Source organism: Gymnodraco acuticeps, unplaced genomic scaffold (genome assembly GCF_902827175.1).
Source record: "Gymnodraco acuticeps unplaced genomic scaffold, fGymAcu1.1, whole genome shotgun sequence".
Classification (NCBI taxonomy): domain Eukaryota; kingdom Metazoa; phylum Chordata; class Actinopteri; order Perciformes; family Bathydraconidae; genus Gymnodraco; species Gymnodraco acuticeps.
The window spans coordinates 3,346,932-3,367,586 of record NW_022989977.1 but is presented as its reverse complement, the minus strand read 5'-3'; the positions used below and the strand labels follow the sequence as shown (position 1 = coordinate 3,367,586).

The window sequence follows — 20,655 nt, the reverse complement described above, 5'->3', positions numbered from 1 at the left end:
TTCGTCCTGCGGTAATCAACCATTTTAATTTAAAAATAAAAATCAGGGAAAATTAAAATGATGACTTTACCTATGTGTTAATAAACCACCTATTTTGGATGTTTGGTTGTAGCCACCGGCTTCCTTTATATTTTAATATTCAACATCAGCACCAGCATTAAGAAAAACGATTGTCTGTTGTTGTGATCCTTGAACAGGCACCATGGCCAATCTGGAGCAGTGGGTGAATGACCGTCTCCATGACATTCTCGGGTTGAGTGACAGATATGTGTCTCAATTCATGATCGGCACTGCAAGGAGAGCCTCCAGTTCTGAAGACTTTGTGGAGCGACTGGAGAAGACGGGCACGATTGACATTGAACCGAGTGTGGTTGCCTTTGCGAAAGAGCTTTTGACAAGGTATGGCAAAACTCTATTATTGATGGGGTTTTTTTTCTTCTTTTTTGTCCGTGCCGTTCTATTCCTGCTATATGAAGCACATTGGGATGCATGATTGTATTACAAGTGTGAGTAAGAGTTTAATTGAGTTTAGACTTTTTGCCAAAACATACATAGTACCATAGTTGTTGTAGTTCAGTATGGTTTTGGTGGAATAAAACCTCTAACAATCTTTCACCATGCTTGTTATAGATTCCTCGCAAACAGGTTGTGGAGAAACCAGCCCGGGCGATGGAACGGGAAGCCATTGAAATGGACAAGAAGAATCGGACATACACGTTACTGGAGGACAGCGACAGTGATGGAGAAGTTGTGGTTGAGAAACAGAAAGGGAAAAAGAAAAGCAAAGACAAAGGGAACAGGAGGAAGCACATCAGACAAAAGAAAGAGAGTGAGTCTTCAAGTGAGGAGGAAGCACCTAAACGGTAATTCAGATATTCTTTTTTTCTTTTTTAAACTGTTTCCAACCAGAGAAGAAACTGTTTACACAGTCCCACCTATATTAACATTAAGAATCGACTTACCTTGGCAATATTTAAACCTGATTGTAACCTGTTAAAAACAAAACATGTAAGAAGAACACAATGAGAGATGGTGAGCAATTGGATGTAAAAAAATAAAGAAAAGAGTCGCAAATTATAAATATGTTTGTATCCAGGGACTACTACGGTTAACTTTGGGTACTTGTAATACTGGGGTGCTTTATATAACTGATGACTAATGCATGTTGTTTCCAATATCGCGGGCAATTCAAGCCAAGGGGATCAGAAGTCTCTCAAGAACAACGACGATGAAGAAGAAGAAGAAGAAGAGTGGGAGAAGGAAGAAAGGGAGCGACAGCAGGACATTGAAGCGCGAGATGCATTTGCAGAGCGAGTGAAGCTGAAAGACAAGGACAAGACCCGCAACATAACAGAGAGGACTGACAAGAAGGTGGGAGACAAGAACATCTTCAACACATCACAGGCATTTGATCAAATGCAGCTCAATGTATCAAGCAGCTTAACATCTTCACCTTTTGTTTGTTTTCCCCAGGCGTATGAGGAAGCTCAGAAGAGGCTGAAAATGGCTGAAGACGACCAGAATAACATGGTAGACTGACGAGTTTCAAATGTTATATTGATTAAACAGCATAATATGTCATGGTCACATGTGTACTTCTTAATGACTTTACCCTTAGGTGTTAAAAGATGTGGTTTGAGAGAATTAAAAAAAGTTGTTAAATATCTAACTATGTACTATAGTTTCTGATCCACCCGTTCCTGTGTTCCTCTCTAGTTGCCAGAGTTGAGGAAGCGCTCTCGTTGGGATTACCTAAAGAAGAGGGAGGCAGAGAAGCTGGAAGATTTGGAGGCAGAGATCCATGACGACGAGTACCTTTTCCATACAGACGAGCTGACTGAGAGGGAGAGAAAGGAGTTGGAATACAAACGCAACCTCCGAGACCTGGCTAAAGATTACAAGAAGGCTGGCGCCAAGGAACAGGATGAGAGGAAGAACAGATACTACATGCCGGAAGAGAAGAGAAACAAGGTGGGAACCAGGGATGTGACACTCTGAGACAATGTGCGCAAACGGTCATCTACTAAAGTGTGCGTATGTGGTTTGATTGTTTAGGAGGTGCCACAGAGGGACCTGGAGCTGGAGGAGCATCCCATGGAGCTGGGAGGAGAGCAGGGCCGCTGGGAGGAGGAGAGGCTGAAGACGGCCTCCCTCAGCTTCGGGGCTAAGAGGGAGAGAGAGCAAGGGATGAAGCTGGAGCAGGAGAAGTACCAGCTGATCCTGGAGGAGGACGAGATGATCGACTTCGTCAGCACTGCTATCACCATGAAGGGAACTCGCACTGAAGAGGTGCGTTTCTTTTGGTACTTCTTGGTTATTCTTTTGAAAGCTCCATTTTTGTTGTGATTAAATCAATTGGGCTAGTATTTGTCCAGTCTGTTTGTTGTTCTTGATGTCACTGCTTGAGGCTAAAAGCTTGAGGGTATATTTGTGTCTACTAGCATGACAGATTTATTAGTAAGCCCAATTACCCAAGCACAGTTTTTTAACACGGAATATTCCTGGTTTGGATGCATCGATTTTAATCATTGTTTAGTGTTCAAACCGGTCGAGTAATTTTCATAGAAGGCTCTTCACAGAATTGTGATATTGCACTGATGTGTTGGAGCAAAGGCAACACCATGACAACAGTATTTTTGGTTAAAATAAACAGTTACGTTCTGATGAGATTACATTTTACATTAACGTTTTTTTAAGCGTTGAAAAAATGGCAACCGGAATAAGAGCACAGTTATAATCCCTGCAACATGGGCTCTCTTCGTCTAATTGTTTCACTTTGGAGTAGCTGCCTAGTCTAGTGCGACACCTAGTGGTAAGATGTGTCTGGTCTGTGATTTAACGTTAAAGCTAAAAACTGTGAAATAGATAATGCCAGAGATCTGAAGTAGGCCTTTTTTATGTGACTATGTTGTGTTCAGGAAGAGGAGGCCATAGCTCTGTCCCAGGCGGAGATGAAGAAACAGTCGATGCAGGAGGTCAGACGCAGCCTGCCCATCTTCCCCTACAGAGAGGACCTGCTGGCTGCCATCCAAGAGCACCAGATCCTGGTCATTGAGGGGGAGACGGGCTCTGGCAAGACCACCCAGATCCCGCAGTACCTCCTGGAACATGTGAGTGCAGTTCCTAATGTTTTACAGCATCATGGTACACTTGGTTATTAACCATGTTACTTGTAGAAACATGACCGCAATACATAACAGAAGTCCACTCAAAGGCAATAACATGAGATACAAGTCAACATAGTAATGAAGAAGTTAAGGGTATAAACAAATCCAAGTCTGTACTGATGCTACCCATCATTGTTCCTCTCTCAGGGCTACACACAAGGAGGCATGAAGATCGGATGTACTCAGCCTCGCAGAGTGGCAGCCATGTCAGTAGCTGCTAGAGTGGCTCAGGAAATGAGCGTTAAGCTGGGTAACGAGGTGAGCTTTGCACTTTTAATTATTTGTGCATTTGGCTAAAGGAAATCATTTTGGATTCACTATAATTCATGTTTTTGTGTATTAAAACGTTTGGCCGTTTTGTATTATCAGGGTTTTTATGTTTTTGTTCCTTCTTCCAGGTGGGTTACAGTATTCGTTTTGAGGACTGCACATCAGAGAGGACAATTCTCAAGTACATGACAGACGGCATGCTGCTCCGAGAGTTTCTCACTGAGCCTGACTTGGCCAGCTACAGGTAATGCAAAAAAGGAGATAAATATCTTCTCATCAGGTTTTCCTTTTTAACCTGGTTTGATTTCAGCATTCATTTTTCATTTTTTGTCTTTGAAAGATAGCGGTTTTCATTCATTTTGCTCTCCTGACCACACCCCTCATCACACGAAACACATTCAACTTTTAATTTGGGTCAGGCGTTTTGGAAATATCAGTTAGTATTTATTTCATTAACACCCTCCACTGACATCCCTATGTGTACCTGTATGTTTTGTCCTCCCGTCGCCCTGCAGTGTAGTCATCATAGACGAAGCCCATGAGCGGACGCTCCACACAGACATCCTGTTCGGTCTGATCAAAGACATCGCCCGCTTCAGGCCCGACCTGAAGGTGCTGGTGGCGAGCGCCACTCTGGACACCGAGCGCTTCTCCTGCTTCTTTGACGACGCGCCTGTCTTCAGGATCCCTGGCAGGAGGTTCCCCGTGGATATCTTCTACACCAAAGTAGGAACTAGCATATCAATTTAGTTTGATTATATTACATTATATCTGGTAATTAGTGAATGTTGTCTGCTTGATGAAAAAGGGACAGCGAAATAAAACACTGTATGAAATATTGCCACTATATCTTATTAACACAAAAGTATAATTAAGATGATATCAACATTTTATTTTCAAAGATCACTGCTTTTGTTAATACCAGTTTATCATGATAGAACACTATTTATTCTATAGTTTCCCTTATTTATAATATTTTTTACTTTAACAAATATGAATGAACAATAGATAAATAAGGTTGTGATGAGTAAAGTCATCATACTAGAGCCAGGGACAGATGTACAGTCTCTATCACTCTCAGATGTTATCACTATGGGGAAATTCAAGTCCGTCTTGAAGGACAGAGAACAAGAAACCATTGGTAGATGTGAGTGCTCGTATATACCAACATTTAAGTCGTTTTTAAATGTAGCCAGTTTTTGAATGATTTTTATTTTTTTGCATATTGACTGGCTAATGTTATTTGTGTTTTTACAGCTGTATTTGTCTGCCTGTATTGTCTGTGTTAATTTGCTGCCCTTCTTAGCCAGGTCGCTCTTGGAAAAGTCTTTACCTGGTTCAATAAAGGATATATATATATTTATGTATATATTTATGTGGGTCACCAAAAAGAAAAATATGACCAAAGTTCCTCAGGGTCAAATGAAACTATATAATCTCTGCTTGCAAAGATCAAACTGTCCTGTTGATGTTCGTGTCTGTGTGTTGTGTCGTCAAGGCTCCAGAAGCAGACTACCTGGAAGCTTTTGGTCGGTTGCTTCAGATCCACGTCACCCAGCCGCCGCCCGGAGACTGTCTGGTCTTCCCACTGGACAGGTATTGTTCATCAAGATTTTTATCAAGAGATTTAAAGTTTTGGAAACGATTGTAATGGAAGATTGGGGGTCTTCTCAGTATTTTGTATGTGTTATCTTCATTGGTCGATTTTGGAATTAATCATTAAGATATATTCACCTCAAAACTCCTCAGCCTGTTTGTACAGACATATAAGCTTCCTTGTTTACGTCTTTAGCACATTCAAGACATGGTTCTAACTATAATGTGTGTCTGAGAGTGCTGTGTATGGTTCAGTTTAGAACAAGCACCATTAACCAGTTCAGTTTCAGGTTGATGTGAAAAAGGCCAAACAAACTCTTGCTGACTAAACGACTGTATCAAGAAAAGGAAAAAGGAGATACCGACCTCTTGTGTTTTCTTGCAGGAGGAGATTGAAGCGTGTTGCGAGCTGCTTCAGGAGAGATGCAGGCGACTTGGATCTAAGATAGCCGAGCTGCTGGTCCTTCCCATCTACGCCAACCTGCCGTCAGACATGCAGGCCAAGATCTTCAACCCCACCCCGCCTGGAGCCCGCAAGGTGAGACCATGTCTTCATTTCTGTGAACAATACTTAATAACTGCTATTAGTTCCCTTTGCAATTATATAAGAATAAGATGAACCTTTTATTAATCCTTGTGGGGAAATTCAGTAGTTTAACAGCAACAGGGTAAGGATGAAAAACAGGACAGCACAGATTCAAAAGATCCAAATTAAAAATGATAAAATAAGAAATGAATTAAAATGAACATATAGACATATTGGATCATAGATACATATTAGATATATTTACATGTGTGTGTGAAAACAGTGTATTTGTGTCATATCTTGGGTGTAGTAGATCCCTGTAGGATTAATTTCATCTTGGCAGAAACAAATGGTCAGTAAACTATGAGAACATATAACATATCTTAATATAAATTAACACAATAGATCTCTCAGTTAATAAGCAAGATGAACTGTCCATGATACATGTATCTACCTACCAATAGAGGCTGCTGTAGTACAATGGGATTTGTTTTAGAGACTTAGTCTCCTAGTTTTCTTGTGCTGTTCAGTAGATTAAAGCCTTGGTGTCTTTATCACATCTTTGTTCCCTTTGTTTAACTGGACTTAATCTTCCTCCTGCTTTGTTTGAACGTTGCTTACTCACTTTATCACTTGGCACTGTGTGTTCTCTCTATCAATCCCAGGTGGTGGTTGCTACCAATATAGCAGAAACCTCCCTCACCATAGATGGCATCATCTACGTCATTGACCCCGGATTCTGCAAACAGAAGAGTTACAACGCCCGCACCGGCATGGAGTCCCTAATCGTAACGCCCTGCTCCCGGGTAAGCTTAACAAACAGGGAGTCTATGTTGAAGTGAGGTGGAGAGGTTTTCAAAAGTCCCTTACGCAGGCTAAAGCTGGGATATTTTAGAAAGGCTAATTATTAGTGCCTGTAAACGTTTTGTCACCTCCTGCTGTCTGTCTCTGTTTCACTCTCAGGCTTCAGCCAACCAGAGAGCAGGCCGTGCAGGCAGAGTGGCTGCTGGGAAATGTTTCAGGCTTTACACAGCCTGGGCCTTTAAACATTGAGATGGAGGAATCGACTGTGCCCGAGATTCAGAGGACCAACTTGGGAAATGTCGTCCTGCTGCTGAAGAGTCTAGGTGTGTGGGGGATCCACTCTCTGGTGGGACATAGAGACCAATAAACTGATTTTGTGGATGTGCAATAAGGTATTCCTTTTTGCTTGCAGGCATCAATGACCTCATTCACTTTGACTTCATGGACCCACCTCCTCACGAGACTCTGGTGTTGGCGCTGGAGCAGCTCTACGCCCTGGGAGCGCTCAACCACCTCGGAGAGTTGACCAAGGTACAGACTCAGGGCCCACAAACTCCCTTTTACACTTATTAGTAGATTCATTTGTTATTCATATAACAACATGCATCAAATATGTCACATTTGATGTGAAAGGGCTCAGTCATGGGGTGAACCTACAGAGAAATATCACCTGAATCTGAGGCTCCCCTCAGCTTTGCAGAGCTTTAAAAGCCCGGGAACTGCAGGTTTCTTTTTCACAAAACTGTGTCTCAGGACTTCTTAACATTTAACAACCTATTAATGTGTCGTACCCACTTAACGGGAAGAAACTCAGCTAACTGACGGTACGAGCCATTTTTTACCGAAACAAAACACAAGTCTCACAAGAAGCGTCTAAATGAGCCCGGAGCGAAAAAATGCTGACGCACTTAGCACAGAACTCACGGTAGAAACACTTTATTACTTATCGGATCTGCACAAACAAGATATCAGCTAGCAAGCTGAGATTCCACAGATTCTAGAGGTATTAGTATCATCACTGTGCGATCAAAACTCGCGGCAGGGGAAGCGAACCCAGACATCACACGGCGTAGCTTTACGGAGCAAAAACGGGACATTGTGTAACCTTTGCTGTTGTTCTGATCAAAAAGTCGTGTTCAATGGCATTAAAACGATAAAAAGCGCTGCTGAAGGTTAATCCATAGGTTTATCCAATGTGTCGGTCACTTTGAATGATTACTGATAATCCGTCTTCATATTTATGGCAAAAACTGAGTTTTCATATATAGCTATTATGATAGCTACGAGAGTATGACAGCTTCCGGTTTTGGGCATTCTGGCTGCGCATCACTCATTCACCAATGTGTAATGTTTAGATTTGAAGAACTTCCCTTCGATTCTATTGGCTCTAACGGTTAGAAAGAGATGTCAATCATCATCGACCAATGGGTTCCAGAGATATGGAAAATCCACCCAAATGACCCCAGAAGTGTTTTTTTTTCTCTAAATGTCTCTAAAAGGTCAAATGTCACTTGTTTTGCATCAATCTTGATACAGGGTACTTATTATATGTTATAGTTTGGATTCCTAAAGCTTTTAGTCTACTAACCCATCATTCAAGGTTGGTTTTCACGATAAGTAATGTTTTATTTTTGGACGGACACTATAATTTACATTTTTTTTACTGTGTTCAATCTGAATTTACTTTAAAATAAAAAACATCTATATTGATTCTGACTTTTCTACATCTAACTTACAGGTTTCTCATTACTTTGAGAATTTTTTTTTTTTAATTTACCTCTTTTAGAAGTGAAGATATAGTCATTTGTTGTGGGCATGTCATTCTCGAGCCTGAGGCCTTAAAAACAGGCTCAGGGCTCAACAGGTGGTCCACTTCTTATGTTTGGTTAACTCCGGCTGCTCTCATGGCTTTGCTTTTGGCTGCAGCAGGCTCCTGATTTCAGTAAAAGATCTGTAAAGTAGCACCTAACACCTCCTGCTCAGCTCCCGACAACAGACAGAGATAGTTAGCGACTATCTGGTGAAGTTAGTGGAGCATTTATCAACTAAAAGCCAGATGTACAGTCACCATAGTTACACTATTAGACCTGTGTCCCGTTTTTCTAGTGTTACACGTTTTTTGAGTAATTAAGTACCCTAACCCCCTAAAAACCTTTCACAATACAACAATCATTGTCATATCAAGCAAGTACAACAAGCAATCGGTGAATTATTCCACCCAAATGATCTTTATCTCGCACTCGAGTCAGTAAGTAGAAATAAGAACCATCTTTTACATTCTTAACTTTTACAACACAAACAAGATACGTACATTTTGCACAAATAATCTGTCTATCTTCATGCTGAGCATCTACATATTTGCATGACAGACTGTGCATACCTGAGGTTTTTGACACCTGACATCCCGCACACAACTTAAAGCTGTTATTTCCAGGCTTGTGTTGTTTGTATGTGATCAACAAATATGTGAGGATGTTCTTTAGAGAGTGTTGGTGAATGCATCACTACTTTCTTTCATCGGGTATTTGTTTATTTAATGAACTAATTAAGTATTTCATTGTTTATCTTATCTGTTTGTTTTTGTTTGTCTGCCGTCAGCTGGGACGCAGAATGGCTGAGCTCCCGGTGGACCCCATGCTGAGCAAGATGATTCTCGCCTCCGAGCAGTAAGTCTCCAGTCTGATAAAGAAGCATAATCCTTCGACGCATTACCAGATAATAACAAACAAACCAAAATGTTATTTAAATTGGATGAACAGCAAACGGGGAACTTGGTATTTGTTGTAAATAAAGAATTTAAGATTGATAACTGTACTGTTCTCGTTTTCAACGTGTGGATATTGAAACTTAACAGCCAGCTAAACTCTCCTCAGCATCATTCCTCCAAGTAACAGGCAGGTGTTGTATTTGGGAGGATGCTGAGGAGAGTTTAGCTGGCTGTTAAGTTTCAATATCCACACGTTGAAAACGAGAACAGTACAGTGAAATGATAATGCCACGTTTTGGGCTTAGAATGAAGGATGGATGGGGATTCTGCAGCGAGTGCTCCCATTACATGCTTATTGCATTAGTGTCCATGTGTAAAAAGACTTCCTGGAACTTAAGGAAGTGGTCATAGCCACAAAGGAAGTGCCATCTCTTTCAAAGTACATTTCAAAATAAAAGCTGCATTCTAACTGCTAATACATTCTTATTTGTGTTCCATGACAATAACCTCTTAGGGAGGAATGGTTAAACAAGTCGTGTTGCCTACTTTGTGATAAAAAAACAAGTTCAAATTTGAGCTTTTGTTACTCTTAATATATCAACGTGAGAAAAACTGCTTTAGATAAAGAAAGTCGAATCTGTCCAGTGTGTGAGCTGCCAGAAATAAGAAAATAAGTCTTTTGGTATGCCCTTTGTATTGTAGCTTTGTGACCTTTTGTTAAATGATATAAAAGGATGCATTTGGGTTACTGGATATGAACAACGTAAATCTTCCAAAAATGGTTTATTGTTATTAAGTGAATGCATTTGAGTCCAAAGTAAAAGCTTGTGTACTTCAGAGGTGGCTTATCAATATTGTTTCTGCTTTCTCTCTCTGCAGTTTTATACATTTCTTTCAATTGTTCTCCATCTCCTTCCAGATACAAGTGTTCGGAGGAAGTGTTGACGATAGCAGCCATGCTGTCGGTGAACAACTCTATTTTCTACCGGCCCAAAGACAAGGTGGTACATGCCGACAACGCCAGGCAGAACTTTGTGGTGCCAGGAGGAGACCACATGGTGCTGCTCAACGTCTACACACAGGTAGAAACACCGCAGCGGTTACAGTTGAAGACATGTTCAAAATACAATTCAAAAGAGTAATGCAATCCAAACCTGCCTGAAAACCTGTCTTTGTGAAGCTTATGTAGTTAGTGTTCATGATTGGTGTCTAATGGAAACAACTAGGAATGTTCATATTATCTTTGACCCGGTAGACAACTATTTAGTGTATGTCAAGGTAAGCATGTCTTTACATCCGTCTATTTTAAGACTTGTTTAGACCGGCTGAAGAATAATAAACTACTAGGCTGTTAACTAGCGATAAAAGTAATTGCTTAAAAGACAGGATTTTAATTGTTTCTAAGATTAAACAATGACACATTTAATTAGCCATCAGTATGATTCATCCTTTGGTGAATGTGTGTACAAACTTTAATCCATCCCACAGCTGTTGAGATATTTCAGTCTGGGATATAGTGATGGGTCTTCCTCCGTAGCATGACTTTGTTATACATCTCTTAAATCCTCAAATAACTCTTGTAGGAACGACATCCCAGTGGCCAACCGTCAGGGCCTTCAAGGTATTCAGAGAATACCCTGGAACACTCAGATAAAACAAACGAAAAATGGATTTAATTATATAAATAAAATGTACGTCAAATGAATAAATGAGAATCGTATCTGTAATATTACAGTGTTACGTTGATTTGTAACGTTTGGCGCGGCGGAGGATGTGTGTGTGTGTGTGTGTGTGTGTGTGTGTGTGTGTGTGTGTGTGTGTGTGTGGTGTGTGTGTGTGTGTGTGTGTGTGTGTGTGTGTGTGTGTGTGTGTGTGTGTGTGTGTGTGTGTGTGTGTGTGTGTGTGTGTGTGGTGTGTGTGTGTGTGTGTGTGTGTGTGTGTGTGTGTTGTGTGTGTGTGTGTGTGTGTGTGTGTGTGTGTGTGTGTGTGTGTGTGTGTGTGTGTGTGTGTGTGTGTGTGTGTGTGTGTGTGTGTGTGTGTGTGTGTGTGTGTGTGTGTGTGTGTGTGTGGTGTGTGTGTGTGTGTGTGTGTGTTGTGTGTGTGTGTGTGTGTGTGTGTGTGTGTGTACAGAAGGTCCAGTTGTCCACTGCGACATCCCCATGTTGGTAGCCATTGTTTAATCTCCAAAGTACTAACTGAGTGATGATGCTTTGTCCCTCAGTGGCTGGAGAGCGATTACTCCACACAGTGGTGCTACGAGAACTTCATCCAGTTCCGCTCCATGAGAAGAGCCCGGGACGTCCGGGACCAGCTGGAGGGTCTGATGGATCGCATAGAGGTGGAGGTGGTGAGCTCCCATGGAGAGACCATGCCCATTCGAAAGGTCAGTGAAGCCCCCTTCCCACAGCACGAAAACACACTAACACCTGCCAACATCTGGCCCGTCTCAGGTGGAAATCAGCCTACAATAATTCCCTGGACAAATGATTGAAATGCAGTAGAGACGGGGCACAATGTTACTTGACCCACGTTGAACTGAATATATAATTAAGAAAATCAAAGAGGATTTTTTATAATTTATTAATATAAAAACATAACAATGTCTTTGTCAAAGTTACAAAACTTCATGGACAAGAAAGAGTTATTTTACCTTGATTATCATCGTAAAATCAACTTCATTCAAACTCAACATGACACAAAATAAAACATTCAGCTGTTCATCCATTTCTACTGCTTCAAACATGACACTACAAAAAGAGAAACAGAAAGACATATTTGTCTACTGGCATGTAGACAGTGTTAAGCAGGTTCCCCTACATTTAAAAACGGCATCAACTCGCTTATTTTGACGGAACAGTTGTTGTGTAGAGACCACTGATGTTTTAATATGGTTTCCTGACAAAAAACATGAAACCTCAACCATGAGCCCAGATGTTGTGATCATGGCCACGTCCTATAGATATGTTGCTAGTTTGCAGGCAGCAGAGTTTTTTCTCTCACTGTTAAAGGGAGGCATTTGTAGCAACTAGAACAACGGTAGAATGCAGACAGATAAGCACTGAAGAGGTTAACCTTTGACAAACAAGACCAACTGATACATTCTGAAATCATGGCGAAGATGTTGCCTTTTCTACAGAGACAAACACTGCCTCCAGTCAATATTTGCTTCCTTTCGTTGTTCCTCAGGCTTAACAATGTAAATGTTAACAACCTAAGACGAGTGACAAGTGTTTAAAACTTGACACAGGAGGTCCGAACTGTGATAACACACAGACGATTTCAAGCTGCTCATTTTAGCTTTAAACGCTCCGTCAGCATAACATTTATGTTAAATGATTTCCTCGAATGAATCCTGTTTGTCTCCAGGTCAAAGGTTACCATCGGATATAGCCTACTTTAGCTGAAGAACACTTTTAGCGAGTGGATGCTTCCTTTCACAACAGATTTATATCAAGATAATGGACTCTTATAAAATTATAAAGTAAGCTGGTAAGCCGGTTCAAATCCGAGCCAGCCGAACATTTAGGCTATGTCCTCCCCTCTGACTCCCCCTTTAACTCTAAGATCTCCAATAAAAGCCCTTTGGCTTAAACAATAAGGAAGTGTAAGAGTACAAGCTACAACATCCCTGAACAGAGGCTGTTGTAGCCGTCTTATATCAGTGTCCGTTCCGTGTGTGTTGTGAACGCACCCCTAAACCTCTTGAGATAAGAAAGGGCGTTTGTTTTATTAGTTGGGTAACACCTTCTTTCATCACATGCCGTGTGTGAAAAATCCTGAAGACAAATAATTAACAAATATAAAGCTAATGAAATGATATTATAAACTCTAGTTGTCACCACGTTTCCAAACATGTATCAGTCTACGAGATTTGATCCATAAAGAAGCTGATAACATTGTTGTGAGTTCCTTGTTTTAAGCTGGGGGCGCTGACACCCCATGCTTACATGCAACTGGCAAGTGACTTGTATTTTGAGGCAAAATTACAAAAATAATCTAGATCTGCTTTTCTTATTGCATGACTGATGTGTTGATAGGTGTTATCTGTCAGGTCCCTTGTAAGCATTAGTTTTGTGAACACACCCCAACTCCACCTGGCCTAGATAACAGCCGCTGTGGAAAGTTTGCCTGCATCTTTGAAACGAGGTTGGAAAAAACAGGTCCTGATGTTATGTTACGTATCTGTTATAAATTCACAAAAGAAACCCAACATCAATCATAAATCCTCACATGTTGTTAACCTTAAGAGAATTCATTATCTGCTGTTCCTGCTTTGATTCCTTGGCGGTTATTTACCGACTGGATGCAGGTTTTCCCCCTTTGAGTCATGGCAAGATGGCAAACAACAATTGTTTTAGTAACACTGCATCACTGTTGCGTCAAAGACTGTGATCATTCAGAGTCCATTAAGAGAAGAGCACATTTCTTGAGGGAAAACCTAACGATGAGTTATAAGCCACAAAAGCTCTTAGTGCTGGATTGAAAACAAAAAGGTCATATTAACTTTCTCTATTACAGATTTTTGTGGGGATAAAAATCAATCCGTTATTTGAACAAATTAAAAAAAAAAATCTCTTCTCTCAAAAAACGCATGTTTCTACAGGATGGCAAACTCTTATGCTGTACTTCCTATACTAATAACAAGCGAGTCAAAGCATTAACACCTTTTTGACATTCCTCTTTAATTGTTAAGTATCTCAAAAGTCCTCACATACTGGGCTTTATCACATTGTAATGACACATCTGCAATCCAACTGTATGAATCAGGAATCGGCTTTCATTGACCCCTCTCTCGTCTGTCTCCCAGTCGGTGACTGCAGGATATTTCTACCACACGGCACGACTGAGCAAAGGCGGATACAAGACGGTGAAGCACCAGCAGACGGTCTACGTCCACCCCAACAGCTGTCTGTTCGAGGAGCAGCCCCGCTGGCTCATCTACCACGAGCTGGTCTTCACCACCAAGGAGTTCATGAGACAGGTCCGTCTGCTCAAGATGTCACAATGTTTACTATGAAACACTAAATCTCTTTTCAATACCTGCAGAGATTGGAGATTATTGTTGTTGCTGTACTGCATGTCTGCTAGGGGTGGGAATCACCAGGCTCCCCACGATACACAAGATTTTCATGGGCATAACTACACTGTAGCAATGTTCGTATGACTAAATAAAGAACCTTGATACGATACTATCGTGATTCTATGGTATGCTAAGTATTGGGTTACCATATATTGCGCATATAATTTGATATATATGATTGCATGATATATTGGGTTCCAGTGTCTTTAACATGTGACAAAAGCTTTCGTTGTCACAACGCTGTATGGACGCAGGTCTTTGCACATCAAGTAGGTGATTGATTGAGTTATTTTCTTAGCTCGCTCAGAATTTGATGGTAGCTTTGCCAAGCTAATTTGGATTTGCAATATGAATAGTTTATATAATAAAAATATCGATACTTGGCATCCGTGTATCGATACAATATCCCCACGCAAAGTAACGCGATACTATGCTGTTATTTCCCCCACCCCGAATGACCGTCGTGATGAACCACAGAAAAAGATATTTTTAAAAATGCAAATAACATAGACACACACACCTTTCAGTGTGACAAGTGTGACGTCCTGGACAGAAAACTGCTTGTATGAATGAGACTGCACTTTAATGAGGAAGTGTTCCTGTACAATGTTTTACTCCCTGTATTTGATATACTCTCTCTCTTCCTGCATGTAGGTTATTGAGATAGACAGCAGCTGGCTTCTTGAAGTGGCTCCTCACTACTACAAGAGCAAAGAGCTGGAGGACAGCAGCAGCAAGAAGATGCCTCGCAAGCAGGGCAAAGCTAAAGAGGAGCTGGGCTGAAGAGAGGCCCGAAGCTCAGAGGACAGATGGTGAAAATCAAAAGAGTGGGGGGCTCACTCCCACCCTCTCTCAGGGCAGGGTCAACGTGACAAAATGACTATTGGAAATTTCATAAAATTAAATGAGGAAAAGTTTGGAAAATGTAGTGTCAGCTACAGTCTATGGTTCTAGCCTGTCTCCACCTGTTTGTCTTCACCTGTTTGTCTTCAATTGTTTTCTTCTGTGACTGGAGATGACATTTTGTACTAAATGTGTAGCCTAAACACACATGAGGAGCAGTGGGTGGGTCACAGACAGAGGCTGGTTTAATCATAAGCCAACCACAAGGAAACATTGAAGCACCTGGAGTTTCCTGCATTGCAACTTCGGTCCCAACTCACTGGGAGGATTTTTCACAAGACTGCTGCTTTGTTTCCCGGGTGCTTTTTGTGAAACCGGCACGCTGTTAAAGTGTGTAAGTTACAGAGGAGCCTCCACCAAACTGAAAAGACTCATTTCCAAATCACACCTGTGTGAGGCTCCTTATCTTGTTTATTTTCCTTTTTCTACAGCAATAAAGTTTTACAACCACTTCTTTTTGTCAGTTGCTTCCCTGCTCTGTAATTAGTCACCACTAATCGTTCACCTTTCAAGATCCCCCAACTCGGCTTTCCTTCTGCTTTTTCATTTCACCAGGAAGTTACTTCTATTTTTTTTACAGGTTATATTTAAATGCTGCATTCAAATAGCCTTCTATAATTATTTTGTCATACTGGCTAAGTCATGGATCACAGGGCCTCTTCACGCTCATTTGAGATATTTTACATAATCACTATTTGTGCATAGAAACTCCCAATTCTCACAGAAGTTATACTTTCATCTAGTTTTTTTCACTTGAACTGAATTCAACATATGTATACTTCATATAATACAAATACAGATTTCTTCTGGGTCTTGGTGTGCCTCGGACAGCCGGGTGTAGTACGTAATTCAAGAGTGACACAGCCGTTTTGAGGGAGAGCTGTGTGACAAAGCAAACAAATCGGTTTTATGTGTTAATCTTATTGCTGTTTATATTTAAATACATGCATTGTATTGTCAGCCGGGATGTATTCTCGGTCATTCATTTGGTTCAGATAGAAAGGGAGTAACTGGTTTTGAGCAGAAATGAAGGCTTAAGTTAGGCAGCTGCTCTTGTTTGGGTAGTAAAGTGTTAATAGCGGCTGGAGGTATGGCAGGTATGAGCCGCTGATACCTGCAGTGTTGACAGTACTGAACCCTTGTCTTTTTATGCAGCGACTGTGACATTTTCCAAACACTTGCTGCTGTTTTTCTTGATGCACATAAAGTCACATAAAGCATTATAAACCACTTGACCCTTCATACCACCTTTCTGATTTTAATTGCTCATCAGTTAAACAACAAACAATGAGAAATGTTTGATTTGTATTTTTCAAAAGGAAATGGAGCTGTCACATGCAGAGCAGTCTCTAAGTTATACTATCAGTATCACATGGGGTCTGCTGGGTGAGTGGACCCACATGAGTTCTCTCTGACCTGCTTATCTAAACATGCTACACACCGACACAATAAAGAAGCACCGGCTCACACAGCTGGTCCAACTGGTCCGACCAGAAGAGAGAGAGAAGGGGTGTGTTCAGAGGAGGCAGTGCGGCGTTACAGTTAGAAAACAAGATATGAGAGGAAACATATCCGATCAGGAGAGCAGGCACTGCAGGGAGACCAAAATACTTCAGAGGAAAGCTTTTATAGTAATGAAGTTTGGTGATTTGCACGTTTCCAATGCTCTGATACCCAAAAGGATTATTCTACTTGTGAGATTATCTCAAGGTGATCGGACATTAACCTACCTCAGCAGGTCAGTGTGTGTGTGTGTGTGTGTGTGTAATATATAATATATATTCTGTCAAATTATTTACTTCCCTGTTCTTTGTCATCAAACGTTTTTTTCTCTGCTAGCCTGCTGGTTTCAGCCGGCAAATGTCAATTATTTTAAAGATCCTTAAATCCTGAATATTCCATAACCTACAGGTTACAATTAAACGTTGTCAAGTTGTTGCATACGTCAACAATGTATTTTGTTTAATTTGAAGGAAATCTGCTGCTCAATAGTTAATTGTGAGCCAGCTGCAAGGTAAAAACTGAGTTAATGACTAACTTTGTAAGATGGATGGGTATTATGGAATGTTTACGATGACATTCCAAAAAAATGACGCCTTCGTTTAGTTTACCTTTATGGGTTTCAACCATAGACTGTATATACACCTGCTACCCACTAAGAAAACAGGGTCGTAAAATATCTCCATTTACTTCTAACTATCTGAAGAACTTATGTTTCCTGATTCCTTCTGGGCAGGAAAACCTATTAAACAAATATGGTGGCACATTATCATGTTGAATAAATTAATCAAATCAACAGATAACCCTTTAATACAACAGAGATGTAGATAGCAATAGATTAGGCATTATTGCGCCATCATCGTGAAACAGCAATGTTGTGCAGGTAAATTCCTAAAGTCTGTTTCCTGCTCTGCGGGTTTCTCTGAGTCAGTAAACTCATTCACGTTTTTTTATCTTTTACAGATTCCATCCGGCACTCAACCTCTAACACAATCCCTCCAACATGAGCGATGAGAGGGAGAGACACAGGCCCGAAGGGAGCAATGGGGACAGACCAGTCCCCAACGTCAAACCAAAACTCGGCCAGAAAGAGAGCAACACCAAGGAGGACATGTGGAAGAAGGAGAAGCCTGCGAAGGTGAGGAGATCCAGGAGTTCTGACTCGGATAGGGTGGAGAGAGGCAGGAGGAGAGAGCGAGAAAGGCACCAGGGAGAGAGGAGGCGGCGGGGGAGGAGTGAGGAAGTCCGGGGACGAAACAGAAAAGGGGGAGAGAGCATTGGGAGGAAGGTGAAGCCCCCTGAAAATGATGTGGAGGACACTGAGTGTGCTGTGTGTTTCTGCTCCTACGATAACATCTTCAAGACCCCCAAGCTGCTGGCGTGCGGGCACACCTTCTGCCTGGAGTGTCTCGCTCGCATCAACGTCACCTCCCCTGAGCTCAAGACCCTGTGCTGCCCAGTGTGTCGAGAGCTGACCGAGCTCCCCCACGGCCAGGACCTGCCCCGCCTGGGCAACAACGAGGACATCATAGGCAAACTCCCCCCAGAGATGCAGAGAATCCTGTCCATCCGATTCAAACGCAGCAAGGGACAACTGCTCCTGAAGAACCGTCCCCACAACAGCCCCATCAAACCCAAGATCCTCACCCTGCCTAAAAAGAGCCAAGGTGGCCAGGTGACAGCAGGTAGGGACCTCCCCTTGAGTGCTCTGGAGCAGGGATTAGCCCCCGCCACTATGGTGGACGTAGGTAGGCCACCCAGCAGGGTCAGAGGTCGTATGCGCCGTTTGTTCCGCTCGGACCAGTGCTACTACATGGTGGTGGCGTCCATCATCACCATCACTGTGGCGCTCATGCTGGTGGGGATTCTGGCCTTTGTGGTCATACCGAATGTAGGGATGGCCATAGACAATGGGAACCACACATCACACCTTCACCCAGATGAACACAATCCAGGGCCTGGAGTCCCTGGACCCTGAAGGGGGTCAGGGGGGGGTACGAGCTGCAGAGATGAGACTAACGTGAAGGGCTGGAATATCACAGAAATGATTGTGAACATTTTTGCCTCTTTTTGTCCTCTTGAAAAAAGAAGAAACTGCACTAGGACACATTTAGGCCATGCAGTGTCGTACATAATGAAGGTAAACAAGGGCAGCAACATTTTTTTAAACAAAGGACACACAGGCTCAAAGTTGCTGGGACAAACAGGGCAAACAGGGCCAGCATGTTTCTTCTTTTTTGTCTCTCTCTTTTCTAAACTGTGTAAAGTGTAAAGAAACTGTCCATGATGATTAATAATCTGTAAATGTACTAAATGCTGTGATGAAAATACTTGAGTATCTTTTGATTGCATCAAGTTGATTGCCAATATTCGTTCAGGTTTTCTCGTTCTTACAACATTTTTTAATAAGGGCCAAGTCATTGTACTAGCCAGCCAGTGAATGTTTATTTATTTGTATATAAAAAGGATCTGGACTTTTGTATTCCCCGTGGTATCATCCAATAAAGTTCTATTTGACATTTTGAAAGCTCATCTCTAAATATTTTTAATATTTCATTTGTATAAACTAATCTACATTTTGTTGTTCTTCTCTGTGAGTATAGCATAATGATGACTGTCCGTTTTGCCCTCTATCAAGTGGGAACAGAGTTGTTTCCTATTGCGTTTCCAGAACCTGTATGTCTTCCTCAGACACTGAATACCCTCTGGTGGTGTGTAAACAGACGTGTATACAGGGTGGCTTGAATACTACATTTCTACTCAGTGGCTCCTCTCGGTTGTTTTGACTGTGTGACAGCTTGAGATTCTTAACGTTCATGGCATTTTTTTTAACATAATTACTCATGAGGGACAGCTGTTGACAGTTTTGGCAGAATGAAATATGTTATATGATATAACATATTTCATTATATCATATTTCAAGACCCTCCAGAAAAACGCGATTCTGCGATCGCAGAATTTACCGCATAATCAGCTAAATGGCGCATATTTTTAAAAGGCCGCATATTTATCAAAAGGCTGCATAATCCCCGCATTTTTCCACACAAAGTTGAGGGGAAAAAAGTTAACTCGTCTTGACGTGAAGTGATGATGATGATGACGCGACGTCATCAGCTCGCGCATCACAGAAGGTAAACAACACCGTAGAGTGAACATGTGGAGCTCACACGAGAGAGAAAACACCAAGATGAAAAAATATAATCCATCTCATTTACCGACGAACATTTTTGCTAAAGACCGGGCAAAGCAGTACCCCGATGACTTGCACGAAAGTGGGGGGAAACTATTCTGCACCCCGTGCAACTGTGTGTTGGAGCATAAGAGAACATCGACGGTGACCATCCACTTTGATTCATTCAAACATTCGAAAATGCTTTCTGCTGCTGCGGACAATTGATTGATTGATTGAAAAGTTTATTAACAGCTTGTATATTGGGTACAGTACAGCTCAAAACATACAATTGTTAAGGGGATGCAGACCAGAGAAAGACTTTCGTCTTGTTTACATCAGGGTCCCCCATTTCCAATTCATCATATCATTTAAGACATATAAGACATATTTGACATACAGATGGCTTATTTACAATTTACATACAGGTGGTTTTTTACATACAGATTGCTTATTTACAATTTTCATTTTAGATTTCGTTCTAATACATCCTAACCGGACATTTAAGACATACCAAGTCTACAGATATACAGTTAGTAACAGAGTCTAAAATGCGAGTATATACATAGATGGGGGGGGGGGAAGCTGTCCATTGAACGACCGGTTGAGATTTGTACCATTACCGGGGCCAGTTTTGCAATGCTCTCCCCCGAAGGTGCTCTTTAAGAGAGGTTTTGAAGGTAAGTATAGTTTTACTTTCCTTTACAGTTGTGGGAAGAGCGTTCCACCTTGATGTGGCATAATTGCGAAACGTGTATTCCCCCTTTTTTGTGCCAAATCTGGGTTTCACATGATTTGTGGAGCTCCCTCTGGTGTTATGATCATGGTATTCCTTGACCTTTGGGAAGAATTTTGACATGTACATGGGTACCATAGTGGTGTAGTGGATCTTGTAGACCAGGCCCATTGCAAGTAGCTGTACTCTGTCGTCTA

At 41.5% G+C, this 20,655-nt stretch overlaps 2 protein-coding genes across 2 annotated transcripts; both read left to right on the top strand.

The window, feature by feature from the left end:
- Positions 1-197: 197 nt before the first annotated feature.
- LOC117543312 (pre-mRNA-splicing factor ATP-dependent RNA helicase DHX16-like) lies at positions 198-15,504 on the top strand. Its single transcript, XM_034211492.1, is given in 23 exon segments — positions 198-358; positions 361-399; positions 631-863; positions 1,194-1,371; positions 1,474-1,530; positions 1,717-1,971; positions 2,056-2,289; positions 2,919-3,110; positions 3,315-3,425; positions 3,566-3,681; positions 3,953-4,163; positions 4,936-5,020; positions 5,023-5,033; positions 5,419-5,571; positions 6,225-6,365; positions 6,523-6,609; positions 6,611-6,686; positions 6,776-6,894; positions 8,962-9,029; positions 9,990-10,152; positions 11,292-11,453; positions 13,878-14,051; positions 14,805-15,504. Coding segments are annotated over 23 exon segments (3,150 nt in total). The 5' UTR covers positions 198-202; the 3' UTR covers positions 14,934-15,504.
- Positions 15,505-16,502: 998 nt separating this feature from the next.
- LOC117543198 (E3 ubiquitin-protein ligase RNF183-like) lies at positions 16,503-19,080 on the top strand. Its single transcript, XM_034211316.1, has 2 exons — positions 16,503-16,791; positions 17,517-19,080. The coding sequence occupies exon 2, from the start codon at positions 17,557-17,559 to the stop codon at positions 18,529-18,531; it is 975 nt and encodes a 324-aa protein (XP_034067207.1). The 5' UTR covers positions 16,503-16,791; positions 17,517-17,556; the 3' UTR covers positions 18,532-19,080.
- The last annotated feature ends 1,575 nt before the right edge of the window (positions 19,081-20,655 follow it).

What these genes read in the sequence shown, in the direction of transcription:
- LOC117543198 (XM_034211316.1), top strand. Translation starts at nt 17,557, where the DNA reads ATGAGCGATGAGAGGGAGAGACACAGGCCCGAAGGGAGCAATGGGGAC.